Below are 14996 nucleotides of genomic sequence, written 5' to 3'. Positions count from 1 at the left end.
TTTTTCTCTTTTTAGCCAAGCAAAATGTTGAAATTGGATACCTCCCCTGCATCAAGTCCAAAAAAGCCTTCAGCAGAATTGATTGCACTAGAGAAAAAACGACTGCAGCAACTAGAATATGAATATGCTCTAAAGATTCAGAAGTTGAAGGAGGCCCGTGCACTTCAAACCAAGGAACAATCAAATACCACACCTCAAGTAGAAGAGGAATCTGAATTTGCATTACCTCAGCCATCACTTCATGATCTTACACAGGACAAATTGACTTTGGACAGTGAAGAAAATTACTTTGATGATGAAGTTTTGTCTAATTCCAACAGAGAACGAAGGAGATCTTTCAGAGAATCGAATTCTTTTACAAAGCCAAATTTAAAACACATGGACACTCCAAAACAAGAAACTATAAACAAACTTTCTAAAAGGGCTTCCGAGGAGCCCGAGCTGTTCCTTGGATTGAATATTGATGAACTGAAAAAACTTTATGCTAAAGCTGACAGCTTGAAAGAGCTGCTAATGAAAAGTACTGCCTGTATTGTGCCTAAGGAAGATCTCTTGTGTGGTCAGGTAAATGTTGTACAATTAAACATGAAGCTTGTTGTTATTAGGTGCTCCAGCAGCTGCTGTATATCTGTTTATCTGTTTCCTAGGAAATTTCAGTGGACGTGGATATTTTTACGTCACAAAGTAAACAAGCTGAAGTGAAACCATTTCCGTTTGGACCATACCGTAGTCCTCTTCTGCTATTTAAATCCTACAGGTATGAAGACTGTAGCAGCTTTTTGACTTGTGTGTTCTTGTTCATATGGTCTTCAGTGCTCTTCCTTGATACCCAGATGTGTACAGGAAGACAAGTCCTAGTGAGAAACTTGACTATCCCTAAACAATATTGCCTGGTTTAGAAAATAGAATTATTTTATTCAGGTTTTTTTTTCTGCTGTGCACATGTCCTTTGGTTTTGTGCAATATGCTGCTTTTACATTGTATTGTGCATTGTTTGATACAACTAAACTAAAAACACGGCTAAGTGTTTGAAAACAGGATTTTTATATCTAGTATGAAACAGTGTAAATCCAAGAAGCATATTTCAGTTATGCGGTCTTTGAACTTGGCTAGAATTTACATAATCTGAGTCAAAATTGGCTCAGTCATCTATTTTTGGATTCCTCCTCACTGGAAAGAGGCATAATCGCAGTGATTCATCTTGACTTGACAGTAATAGCTGCAAGTGTAATCAATTTGGCACATCTGTCTTTGGACTAAAGAGAACTTTGTTCCTACATGTCAAATTGTAGACAACAAAAGTTGAATTTAAACTGGAAAAGTTGTATCCTACCATGTGCTTCAGCTTTTTTATTGCTATGGACTTAAGCAGTAGAAGATGGAGAAAACCATCTTTACAGGAGTATTCATTTTAACTTGTAGGTTATGATGTCAATTCCTGAAGGAGCTAGAAATCCCAAAATGGATGTAGTCAAACTTCAGCTAAAGATTTAAAAGAAGTGTTAGTCTGCTAGACTAAGACTGGTTTTGTTTGTTTATGTGTTCTAAGGCTGAAATGTTTTCTTCCCTACTATTTCTTAAGTTAGTCTTTAACAGTTATCTTTACACTTCTTTTTGATGTTGGTCTTAATTCTATAAACTACTGAAATATACTTTCAGTAGTTTGCTTTCCATACTGGGTTTTTACTCCACTCCTGTTCTCATATTAATGAAGTTCTGCACCTAAAGGAGATGAGAATGCTAGAGGAAAACTTAATTAGGTTGAGAAATATTCCATTGTTCCCTTCCTCTTGCCCTTGTTCTTGCCTTGATTGTAGCCTGTAGGTTAATGATGCTTTTGGTTAGTAGCAGGGATTTGGAAATAATGAGTTTTAATACTGCGAGTGATTTTAATTACTTTTAGAAAACGGCTGTCTTGCCTTGTGTACTTTTTGACCGTAATTTGCTGTTTCATTTTAGGTTTAGTCCTTATTTCCGTACCAAGGAGAAGCTGTACCTCAGTTCAATAACGTATAGCAATATGATTGAGCCAAAACAGTGTTTCTGCCGCTTTGATTTAACAGGCACGTGTAATGATGATGACTGTCAGTGGTAAGTTCTTCTTTATTTTCCTGGCTTAAACGAAACCTCTCTTCTAGATGTCTGCCTTTGAGTCTGAAATAAGTACTGTTTTCTTTTCTTTGAAAGATCTGGATATGTGATCCTGTGCACAGGTTCTAGACAAGGTTATTTTTAATAGTCTATTACAGATACTTAGTTGGAAGAAAAACCCCTTTCAACTAAGCCATGAAGAAGGAGGAGGCTCTTTAGATGTGAATTTAGAAAAATAGTACAGCCTGATAGAGAATATTTTAACATTTTTCTAGTAATTCCAATGGATCTGGTTATATACAGCTTCAACATAACTTCAACTCATAGAACCTCACATAGTGGTTGAAACTGTTAAGCGCCCTTGATTTGAAAAGTGTATACCAAATCAATGATTAGGTGAAAAACCAATAATATTGTAGTGTAATTCTAGTTTCCTGGAAAAGTACTAGCTAAGTTTGTTTCTTTAAAGGCTGGTGTTAAATTGTATTAAAAAATAACTTGTTTACTAATCTTGTGCAGTATATTTAAAAGTGGATATGAATTGGCTTGGAATGTGGAATGGAGAAAGCATATTAACATATTAACATTAACATATATAACATATTAACATTAAAAAAGAAATTTTTAATGTTTCTCCCATTCAAAAACTATCTTGTATTTAACATAAATGGCTGATGACATATGGTGGAAATGGAAATTTGCATTATTGCCTGCTTTAGTCAGCAACTTGTAAGCCTTACTGCTTTACTCATTTGGAAAAGCTATAAAACAAATGCAAGCACATAACTAAACAAATCAATCTATCTTGTGCCTACAAGGGAGGTAGTAGGAGTGAGGGTCAGTTGGACAACTAATTGACGCCTTTTCCACAAGGAGCACTTCCTCTGGTGGAACATCCTGTCCAGACAGCAAGTACAATGGGGAAGCAGGACCACTGTCAAAGATGCAGAGGCTCAGGAAAACCAAAGCCTAATATGTCCATGAACAAACACAGCTGACCTGTACTGCCCTGACAAGAAAGTGCTGTGATAAAATGTTAATTTTAATACTCAGTATGGAAACCTAACTACTGGTAAAACTGGACTGAACTTTATTCTGGATCAGCTTTTAGCTGCTGTCATCAGACCATTGTTAGACTCTTTAAGATATAAAGTGATATCTAATTCTTATAGTTATTTTATTTGAACTGGAAAGTTCTAAATACTGTGCTGTAGGCTTAAGTTTACAAAAAGCCTAGAGAGAAAAGTTTACAAAAAGCCTAGAGAGAAAAGTTTACAAAAAGCCTAGAGAGAAAAGTTTACAAAAAGCCTAGAGAGAAAAGTTTACAAAAAGCCTAGAGAGAAAAGTTTACAAAAAGCCTAGAGAGAAAAGTTTACAAAAAGCCTAGAGAGAAAAGTTTACAAAAAGCCTAGAGAGAAAAGTTTACAAAAAGCCTAGAGAGAAAGGTTTAGAAAAGTTTCATGTAGAAATACATTTAACCAACTTTGATTTAACCAACTTTCAAAGCAAACAGTACTTTTTCTGTGGGTATTATTTTCTTTATGCCTCACCCAAGTGTGTACTAAAACTTTCTTAATATTTTGTTGCTATGATAAATGTATTAATTGCTTATTTATTTGTTTTAGGCAGCACATGAAAGATTGCACTCTTAGCCGTAAGCAGCTCTTTCAGGATATTCTGTCTTACAATTTAGAGCTCATTGGCTGTTCAGAAAAAAGCACTGATGAGGAAATCAGCACTGCCACAGGTTATTGAGTCTTTTGTTCTCTTTTGTATCTAAAAATTATTTTCTGAAGGGAATGAGTTTCGTTAAAAGCTCTAGGTGCAAGGACTTTGATGTGAAGCAATATATAAGATACAGCTATATGAAGTTTCTTTGGTTGTCCGTTTCAGTCCTTTGTAGTGGGTAGTTACATTGGTGTCTTACAGAAAGAAAAGAATCACTGGTCTGAGGAACATTTCATTAAAAACAAGTATTGCTGGGATTCAGGGTGTTGGGGAGCAGTGAGCATGGAATCTTTACCTCTCTCCTTCCTCAGTGTTTTTGTAACTACTGGACGGACCTGTTTCAGTGGAGCTGGAGTTTTATAACAATGCCTTTGCCATATAGGCAAGTGGCCAAACAGAACTTGGTTATTTTTCATTTTTTTTGTGCTAGGATGTTAAATTACCATGCCTCTTACAGCAGTCATATTTCATAAATTTATCATAGATTGTGTTAAATTACTGTTAAGTTACTTAATTGTTTAATCTATATGCTTACCTAAGCTGCACATATACTTGTTTCAGAAAAATATGTTGAAAAACTTTTTGGTATAAACCGAGATCGTATGTCAGTGGATCAGATGGCTGTTCTTCTGGCCAGCAACGTCAACGAGAGTAAAAGTCACAGTAAGTAGCTTGGTAGATTAAATACAATGTATATAAATGAGTAAAAACTGTATGAGTATACCTTGATGGTTTTGTAAACCAAAAATATATTTTAATATAATTTATTTATCTCAGTATTATAAATTCTGATTATGGTAACAAAGTCTACAGAGTTTAAGGCAATAATACAATAGTTTTGGAGTTCCATTTGTAGAATTTGTTTATGCACTTAAGCACAATAAATTTCAAGTAAGTAGTATTGAAATTTATGCACTTCTTTCTGTTGAACTCACAGCATCTTTTTATCTAAAATCTTTATTAGGAAAAATATTTTACTCTTGAATACAGAAAGAAATTGAAAGAATTTTTACTACTTTGTTTACAGCCCCTCCACATACAACTTGGAAAGAGAAAAGAAAATGGAGACCTAAGTACTGGAGAAAACCTCTGTTAGATAGTAGCAGCAGTGAAGAGGAACAGTTTGGACCTATTAAATATGGTAATCTGGATGTGTGGCACCCTTTAAATGAATACTAGAGGAAAAAACCCACCCACCTCTTTCTAACACTTGATTTTTTAAAGGGTTTTTTGAGAAAGCCAGGGCTTTATTTAATAGCTTTCTTTACTTTCTACTTCCTGTATGCAGACTTTATTTTGCATAAATTTTTTAGGTAAAGTTTTGACCTACACTTGTAATTCTATTAGATTTTTTCTTTAATGTAACTGGAACTTAGGGTGGAATGTCTAATTATCTGTTCTTATAAGGAGCATAAGGAACTGTTTCCCTAGAATGTTTCAGTCTTGCCCATATACCATTAGGATTTTAAAAAAGTTTTATTTTGCTTCAACAGCCCTGCTTTCTCCTTCCTCCTCCCCCTGAACTTTAAATAATAAAACATCAGTGTTCAGTTACCTTACATTTGTACAGATTTTGTATTTGGTGTGAGGTCAGGAGTTAAAAAAGGTGCCAGTTAAGCAGCATTTGAGACTTGGAAGCTGCTAGAGCATCAGTAACCTGATAGCATTTCACACGTGACTGTTGCAGGTAGGAGCTTTAGGATTTGTTAGCAAATCTCTAAAAAGGATTTTTTGAGACTCAGAGTTGAGATAAATTTTTCTTTGTCAAATATGTCTAGTTCGTAATGCTGCCTGATGAACTGCCTTAGTTGGTGTCTGTTGATCAAGGCAAACTTTACAGCTAATTCTTTCATTCTTTCACATTTGGAATATAACCAGTTCTCTACAAGCAATACAGTTTGAAGAATGCTGAGATAATGCTATTTACTTGTGATTGATGGGAGTACTTGAAATATGTAAATGCCACATCTTGTGAGAGTTACTGGTCACTACTGTTTTAAAAAGGAAATTTTCTTTTTAAAAAATTTGTCTATTATTTACAGCCCATCCCTCAGAACATAAAAAAAGAGTTCCAGTGCTTGATACTGTGGTGACTCCAGACGATGTCCGGTATTTTACAAGTGAGACTGATGACATTTCCAACTTGGAAGCAAGTGTCCAAGAAAACCCCTGTGATGTACAGCTTTGGATTAAACTTGCATATAAATACTTGAATCAAAATGAAGGGTATGTTTGTTACATATGAGACCTTGCTACATTTGCCCTTGCTGCTATGATCAAGTTTCCTATTTGATATTAAAGAACTTCCTTCAACAATGCCACAAATAATGCATTACTTTAAGCAGGTTAAAAATAGATTATATTTAGTGCAGTGTATGAGTAATAAATTACACTGATGGTTTATCTTTGGGTAGGTTCTTTTTCAGAATGGAAGTTGATGGTAAGTAGTGTGGGAGAAGTAATTGTTCATGTTTGAAAAGTGCTCTGTGTAAGATGACAATGGAATGTTGTACTTCCAGCAGTAAAAATGGGCCAATGAACTCAAATCATTTTCCCCTACAGACTGAATGGTTGCAATAATTTTTGAAATTCCTTTCATCAGCCATCTTTCTTAAAAGGACAGTTTTGATAGTTGGTTTTATCCCTGTAGAAATCATCCACTTGAGCACTTGGTTTCTTATTTTGTGATATTTTTTTAAAATTTCAATTTCCTGAGTTTCAATTGCTTCTCTTCCTTAAAATTATGCTGCAGAGTACCAAGTTTCTGTTGGCAATCAGATCACTTGAATAGGAAGTCTGTCATGATGGTTTCATCCATTATGATGATTGACTTCAGTTTTAATAGTGAGGTACAGCTGAGCAACTGTAGCAGGAAGCAAGGGGAATGGAGAGGAGCAGCTCTACTTTAAAAGCCTTGTTTAAACTGTGAATAGTGGGAAATTAGGAAACAAATCAGTTTAACTGTATCAGTAGGTGCCTGAACAATAGAAGGAGTAGAACTGGGAAGGCCGGTAATCCAAGTATTGCTGGCAAGTAGCAGCATGAGAAGAGCATGCCTTCTGAATATAAGTGTAGTTGGGAAACAATCAAGAGAAGGGAGAAACCCTAGTGGAAGATATGTACATCCTTTTCTTAAAACGCCACCTCTCCCATTCCTGCTTCTTCAGTACTCTGAAGAAATTTGACTGCTCTAGTAAGTGAAAGTAGTGGGATTGGGAAATCTTCCGATTTATGCATGATTAACTGTGTTAGGTTTTTTTTGAGACTTGTGTATTTCTTCTCATACATGTCCATGCAAAATAATTTCTAAAGATGTTTTCAGAATAAGTGGGACCTCAGAAACATTCTGTGGTTTGATGGAAGATGTATTTATGCATTAAAGCTTGTCTCTGTGGCTTGCAGTATAATCAGTTATTTCAGCTAATTTTATATTACTTGGTGGGTATTGTCTCATGATTTTTTTATTTAAAAAATAAAATTTCAGGTTTTTTAATGTCTTAGAGGCAGAACCTTTATGATATGCTGAAATAAAGACTTATATATAATGATTGTAGAAAGTAAATTAAATATTTAACGAAAATCTAACTTACTTTAATACACCTCTGAAGTATCTACTTAAGTTCTTAAGCCTCTATGATGTAAATGCTTTTATATCCTGATTGCTTAGAGATCAATCTTACCAATTTTCAGTTAATTTGGACTCTTTTATTTGAATTGGCAGTCTTCATAGGGTACTTATTTCTGTGCACTATAACAATTGTACCTCTTAACCTGAAACTTGAAAACTTGCTGGAGCTTTGATGTAGTAAAGGACAATGTTTAAGAAAAGATATTGTGTGTGACTTCCATTCTAATTAAAAACATCCATTTTCGTATTTGATACAGTGGAAGTCATAATACCAGCACAACTGATGTGAGTCCTTTTTTCAATATTTAATTTCTACAGCTCCTCATCTGAGTGTTTAGATTCTACTTTAAATGTTTTGGCTCGAGCCCTGGAGAGCAACAAAGAAAATCCTGAAATTTGGTGTCATTACCTCAGACTTTTCTCAAAAAGAGGAACCAAGGAGGAGATACAGGAAATGTGTGAAACAGCAGTGGAATATGCTCCCTCTTATCAAATTTGGTGGACAGTAAGTAAAAATTCCAAATGATATATTAAATGTTCCTGTAAGTATGTGTTTTCTACTCTGTAAAGTCAGCGTGCGTGACAGAAAAGTGTGAAATGAAAAGTACTATTTTGGAAACATCAAAAGTTGAAAATGAAACTATTCAGGTTCTTGCAGGTTATTTCTAGAAATCATCAGTTTTCCTCAGGTAGTAAAAATTATTTAAAATCAATGTGTTAAATTGATTGCAAAACATGGGTGTTCTTGTACTATTAAAAGCGGTATCTTTAGCGGTTTAATATGAAAATTTGGCGTGATAAGATAGCAAAAGGCATTATTTGAAGTTTGTGATCTGTGTGATTTTTAGACCTTAACGTAGAAGCTTTACTTGCATTTTGATTGTTGTTACTATTATTTCTCTCTAGTTTTTGAATTTGGAGAATTCCTTCGATGGAAAAGACTATGTATGTGGGAGGATGCTGCAGTTCTTAATGGAAGTGACAGGAGGAGGAGAAAACCCAAATCTTGTGTCCTTTCAGTTGCTGGAGACACTCCTCTACAGGGTTCATTTAAGCCTCTTTACAGGAAGACATCAGAATGCTCTTGTTCTGCTGCAGGTAACTTCCAAGTTACCACCCCAGGAGTGTTTTCATAGCTTCACCTTTTTAATTTGTGTGACTGTGGTAATTTGAACTTTAGTGGAGCTGTGCCTTCCTTTAGGAGAATTTCTTCAGCAAGTAGAGGCTTCTGCTTTGAGCTATGATGCCATTGTAAAAGCTGCATGTAGCTTTGAGGGTTTTGTTGCCTACTTTTTTTTTGTTTGTGTAGCTAATAGCCTAGACTACTAGGTCTCAAAATAATTCCCAGGGAGATACTTTATTTTTTGGTTTCTTGTAAACCATAGATCAGGTTTTTGCAGTGAAAGGTCTGAGAGTATTGTCTCAGGTATTCAAAATTGCTACAGAAATTACCATACCAGTAGTTCTTGGGAAAGAGCATAGTAGCTATCTAACAGAATTGCCCTAGACTGTTAAATTAGATTTTATTGCTCCTGTCAACCCTGAAGTCATTGAGTTATCTCAGGCCAGAACTATGACTGTAGAAGTAATTTAGGTGACTGTTAACTCTTGTGTTGATGATAAAAGTGGTGGCTGAAGGTGAGAAATGGACATCACCCTCTCCCAGAGTGGAAGCTCTGTCCTTTCAGTTACAGGTTGTTTCATTCCTGCCAGTAGGTGCCACTTGCTGCTTGCTGCAGCCTGTCACTGCCCTCAGAGTTTGAGAACCTCAGGCTTTTGTCTGGCTCCAGTTGGAATGAGAGAGCACAGTGCTGTGCTGGCTTTCTCCAAATGTACTGAGAAATGTAACTCTGAATGCATAAAAAGAGCAGGGCTCTGGAGAAAAAACTCTTTGTGACAAATCAACATGGAAATCCAGGGGGAATTACACTGGTTGGTTACCCTCACCTTTCTTCAAAGCATCATCACAAAGTCAAACTTTTTTTTCCTAAATGAATCTGAAATGTGTAGTTGAAAAGAATGGCTTGGCATGAGATTATTTAATTGTATTTCAGAGAGAATAATTTTGGAGTAACTGCTACTTCAGAGTAAATAGCAGTGTGTATTGGAAAACTTGAAAGCAATTTTTTTCAAGTATTTTGTGGACTTATTTTTCAAGTATTAAGTGAAATGCTTTTGAAACACCAGTTTTTGCCAACTTCAGGATGTGTTCTGCTGAATTTTGCATAAATTTGCAAGTATATTCGTTCTCTTGAAAAATGTATTCTTTGATCTTACTGTGTTTGTCCAGAAAAATGTTGGCACATTGGTAGTCATGAGGTTCTGTTGTGTTTTAGAAAGAAATTGTGTTTAGACTTTATTTAATTGCATGCCCTAATTATTTTATTTAGTATCTGCTAGATTAACTGGACTCTTCTATCTTTGCATATGACCAGTAGAAAAATTTCAAGTAATATCCTTGTTCTCAGGTTTCCAAAACGTTTTTTAAAACATGTCTGGAGATGGTGGACTTTAATAGGTGTAACTTAGTAATTTTATAACAAGAATTTAATAAATAAAAACCCCAGGCCAAACAGACAACCCCAAATGCACAAGACCTAGTAGGATATAGCAAGTTGAATCCAAATTGTAGATGGGTTGTATCTAGAGCTACTGTATTACTTCTTATGGAACTGGAGGTAATAGGAGAATAAAGCAGGAAAACAGAAAGAACACATGTTGGGAGATGTGTGTTTTCAAAGTGTCTCTTCACTTTTTGCAATAGCAGTCTTCTGTGGTTTTTCTTGAACCTTTTACTACAAACTGTGCATAAGGTGAATAACCACACATTCACATAAGCTGAATACGGTTCTGATTTACATAACAAATTAGTTCCAGTCTACTCTCTGGAAAAGTTTTGAGAATATTAAAATCTCTTCTTCCTGTTTTCTTTTCCTGTTCTTAAATCTTAGACTCTGACTGAAATGTGATGTATTTCTTTCACCCTTTACAGAATGCTTTAAAATCAGCAAATGAAAAGATGATATCAGAACACCTTACTGCAAGTGACCGTTGCTTGGCTTGGCTGGCTTATATACATCTAATTGAATTTGGTGTTCTCCCAGTCAAGTTCTATGATCCAGCTAATGTCAGTCCTTCAAGGATTGTGCACAAAGAGCCATTTTTAATACCTTGGCAGACAGTTCAAGATGTGAAGACTGATCCTGATACACTTTTAGCTATGTTTGAAGGTAAGATTAAGGTGATAAATACTTAATATTTTCTTCACATGTTGTAATTCAAGAAGTATTATTCAACTTCAGAATTTCAAGTCAGTGTTGATGACTATGTTAAGCCAGTGAATTAATCCAGTGAATATTGCATTTTGATTTAACCAGAATAGTGAGGAAAATCCATGTTCTTGGATGCTTAAGCAACACTCTTGAGTTTTTCATCTGAGGTTTCAGTTCAGCTTTATCTTGGTAGAATATGATAGTTCAGAGAAAAAGACCAGTTAGTGGCTTGTGATTGTATGACATTGCTAGTTTTCTTGGGCTTATGCAAGCATAAAACCAAACTTCAGCTGTCATTTTTTCTTACCCTTTTTCCCCTCAGGTAGGATATGTGTATTGGGAAGTTACTTTCATGGAATATTAGTGTATTTCCTTGAAAGAGACAGAACAATGCATTTGTTTATCTTAATTCACTGTTCAGGTAAATTGAATAATTTTTTTTTAATGAAAAATGAAGATAGAAGAAATTGAATTCTTAGCTTATGGTAGTGCTGCCAGAGGTAGACTTCATAGTAGCAGACAAATACTGTTATTCAGTATTACTGAATGTCAATATTAAGTGGTTAGCCAGCAGCAGTATGGAGTTGCCACTGAGAAAATATCTATGCTGCTGTTGGTAATGCAGTGTTGAAATTCTCAAGAATTAGTGGAGTAGCCCAGCTGTGTGAGTGAAGGCAGTCTAGCTGTGGTAATGGGGTTTTATTATGCTGAGGAGAAAAAGAATATCCTTGCATTAGCTTTTGCCTCAATAGCTTTCAGCAGCTATGCTGAAAATCCTGAAATGTGGTTTTAAATCTAGGGATATACTTCTGTCTGTAACATTGCTTTAGTGTTTCATTGGTAGGATGGTTCCTATTTTTAAAAGGAGTAAGAGATGAAACTGAAAGCTTTGTCTTTGCACTGTGGTGATAAGTAATGAGAGCTTTTCCAAAGGTGATCATCTGTTTCTAAGAATTTGCAAAGAAAGCACTCTCAGAAATATCTTTTCACACTTATGTATTTTCCTTATGTTCAAGGAGACGTTTTATTATGTTAAGGCTTCACATAACTTTGACACTGTTTCAGGTGTAAAGGCTTTGTTTTTTACTTTTGTTTTGTAGATGCAGTCAAAACATGTACTGATGAAAGCCTTGAGGCTGACAAAAGAATAGCTACCTGCTTTCCTCTCTATAGGAACATGATAGCTTTGCTGAAACTTCTTGAAAGGTAAGCTGTTTCAAGACATTCTTAACTGGAGTACTGGACTCTTTCTTTTTTTTTTTTTTTATTAAACTTAACCTTTACTTTTCTTTAAGGTGGGAGTCTGCTGCAGAACTTTGTAGGTCTTTATTGGAGCTCTGCCCTAACAACTGTCAGCTCTTGGAGAGTTTGGCCACCTTGTATTTGCAGATGAAGCAGAGTGAAAATGCCCACAGGGTGTGGATTGGAGCTTTTGAGAAGAATCCTCAGAATGCAGAAATTTTTTATCGGTTGTGTAAATTTCTTGTTTCACAGGTAATACTCCACTTCAAAACTTGCTGGTCTGCTAGCTCTGCAAAGTTTGGGCTCAGTGTGTTGTTTAAAAATCTTACAAAATTGAATCAACTTAGTGATATTTTTGTAATGTCTACTACACCTTCCTATAAATAGGAAAAGTATAATTAGCAAGACAATTGACATGATAAAAGATAATCTTAGCAATTACGTAAAACCATAGATTTATAGTTGGTGTTGTTCTAATTCAGTGTTAGTAATATCCTTAAGAAAGAAAACAGAAAGTAAAAGCACAATATAATACTTTTTCATCTTCTTTCTACTGCTGACTGCCTCATTTAAACTTCATTTGTGAGAAAATGATGACAGTGGAGCATTGCAGAGATAGACACACCACTTGTAATTTATTTTGCTTATATTAGTCTCACCATATTCAGGTTGATATTTGATTTTTTTTTTCATTAAAAAAAAACCCAACAACAAAACAGGAAAGATCAAGCAGTATTCTTCCACTGTTGCAAGATTTTGTGGCAGCTTTCTTTGAGAATACATGCCAAGAGCATGGTCCCATGGATCTCTTAAGGTATGTTTAGAATAATATTATAATTTAAAGTTTGGAAATATTGGCATTTTCTTGAATTGCATGGTTATCTAGAACTTTTAAACTCGTGTTTTTTAGCATGGCATGTTTTGCCAAAACTTCAGCTCATAGTGATTTGGGCATAAGGTTTACACTTGTTATTGCACAGACACTAATTTGTAGAGCCATGAATATCTAAAAATTAAACAGTAAAAATGTTGAGTGTCTGGATTTGGGTAATGAAAATCAATCATATATATACCGAAGCTGGTTTTGGTTTTTTTTCCCCCCCTAAAGCTAGGTGCCTAAAATTACATATCTAAAATAACACTGTTTAGGCACTTGAAAAAGACCTTCATCAAGAGGTCCAGCATGTTATTAATTAGATTATTGTTGAGAAGATACAGATTTCATATGTAGCCTGATGACTTCCCCCTGGAAATTTAGCACCTAGTTGAAAGACAGAAGTTTTGGAATCTGCCAAGTTCCCTATGATGCTTGTGAAGGTCTTCAAAGCAAAAGCTTTCCATGCTAAAGTTTATTCAGATGAGCTTTTGAAATGTTTTTATCTCTAAGTTAGATGTTAGATTTTATTCTTGCTTGCATTTGTTTACGTACTTGATGCATTTTATGAAGGAAGAGGAGAGTCTGTCATATAGGGCAACATTTAACTTCATATATAGTGAAAGAGTGAATGCCTTCTTTATTAATTACTTCTATATTTCTGTGAAATGCTTTCTGTACAGATTTTATCTGGGTAGAATTAAACTGAAATCTAGGAGAAGTGCATTTTTTTAGTATTTTTCATGAACTGGACTTTGTAACTGAGTGTTACATATACATAGGATTCTTCCATGTAGAAGGCTATTCTTGTTTACTACTACTTTTTTCTCTTGTAGATATCTCTTGAATTTTCCAATGCCAATTGAATTTACATCACCTCTCTATAAAGAACATCTCACAGATGATGTTGTTAACCAGCAAATCCCGTATCTGTGGCAGATCTACTGGTGAGATTTTCCCAGGGATTTCTGAGAAAGAGCTATTGTGTCTGAGTAAAATTGCATTTTCAAAAGCAGAGCATTCATTACTTGCCTGAGGGTGTATCACTTTGGATTCTCTGAATAAATGATTGGCCAGTCCTTAGAGAACATACTGGCCTGCTGCACAATGGAGATAATTTTATGAAACTGAGTTGCATGTCAGCTTAAATTTTCCACTTGAGAAATCTTTCAGAAATTCTGACCTACAGGAATGGTAATAGGTGTGTTCATCTCAAAATGTTTTTTTGTTTTACTTTTGGTTTAGGTTGCTGCTACTAGTAGTGTTTTTCTTTCTCTTGGCTTTCAGTTGTCTCCCTTTTATTTTACAATAGTTTTACTGTAAGTTTCCATTCGGTTTAGTCCTGATCTCCCCAGCTCCTTGACTCATTGTTTTAGCTGTTCATGAAGGAGCTCCACAGCAAAGTAATACAGGAGGGTGACTTATTCCTCCACAAGAGGTTGTAAAGGTTATAATGGAACATGTCTTTGTCATGTATACACAATATTTTTTCTTTTGTTTTTTTTTTTCTATTTCTTCCATCATTCCTTTTGATAGCAGCAGTATACAGGATTGCCAGAGACTACATTATTAGCTGTCTGTAGCTTACACCAGTTACTTAAGTGTGGTTACTGAGGTGCTGGCTTACACTGTTTAAGAAGTTTACCATTTCATGATCTAGGTTTGTCAGCCTTCACAAGTAGCTATTTGGCTTTTCAGAAAAGTAAAAGGGGAAGGATGGTACTGTTTCACATAATGAGTGAAAATCCACAGTACTTCTTCAACACTATTGCTTATTGTTTTTAATTGGTGGACAGCTTTGAGGTAAAGTGTATAGTTTTCAAGAAAATTTGATCAAAACCTTATTTAAAGATTATCTTTATGGGATTTTTTTGCACTGTCTATTACTGTCAACTTAAATACTTCTTAATTTTGATTTTTAGCAAAATTTCACAAGCTCAGTTTTGGGTTCACCACTTGTACAATAGAAGCATTATTACTAAGACACTTTAGGTCTCTATTTAGTCATAAGATATGGTGACTTAAGCTCAGATTCTCCTGTATTTTAGCACCCTCTTCTAGGAGGGAGTACCTAAATTTCTTTCAGAGCTAATAATTGAGTATTTCTCATTTTGAGTTTTGCTGCAGTAAGTATCTAGGTACCTGGGCCTGTGTTACCTAT

At 35.1% G+C, this 14996-nt stretch overlaps 1 protein-coding gene across 4 annotated transcripts in view; it reads left to right on the top strand.

Annotated features, from left to right (window-relative positions):
• ZFC3H1 (zinc finger C3H1-type containing) overlaps positions 1–14996 on the top strand; it is a 42247-nt gene that overhangs the window by 19885 nt on the left and 7366 nt on the right. For all 4 annotated transcript variants that reach the window (XM_059471960.1, XM_059471958.1, XM_059471957.1 and 1 more), the window contains exons 15-28: positions 16–564; positions 648–757; positions 1960–2091; positions 3717–3838; positions 4381–4482; positions 4847–4960; positions 5862–6045; positions 7766–7952; positions 8354–8545; positions 10440–10677; positions 11820–11925; positions 12015–12213; positions 12681–12775; positions 13672–13782. In XM_059471960.1, coding sequence (XP_059327943.1) covers positions 16–564; positions 648–757; positions 1960–2091; positions 3717–3838; positions 4381–4482; positions 4847–4960; positions 5862–6045; positions 7766–7952; positions 8354–8545; positions 10440–10677; positions 11820–11925; positions 12015–12213; positions 12681–12775; positions 13672–13782 — 2441 coding nt within the window. The remainder of the gene's footprint in view (positions 1–15; positions 565–647; positions 758–1959; positions 2092–3716; positions 3839–4380; positions 4483–4846; positions 4961–5861; positions 6046–7765; positions 7953–8353; positions 8546–10439; positions 10678–11819; positions 11926–12014; positions 12214–12680; positions 12776–13671; positions 13783–14996) is intronic.

The sequence above is a fragment of the Ammospiza nelsoni genome, chromosome 5, assembly GCF_027579445.1.
Source record: "Ammospiza nelsoni isolate bAmmNel1 chromosome 5, bAmmNel1.pri, whole genome shotgun sequence".
NCBI classification, from domain to species: domain Eukaryota; kingdom Metazoa; phylum Chordata; class Aves; order Passeriformes; family Passerellidae; genus Ammospiza; species Ammospiza nelsoni.
This window is presented reverse-complemented; position numbering and strand designations above follow the sequence as displayed.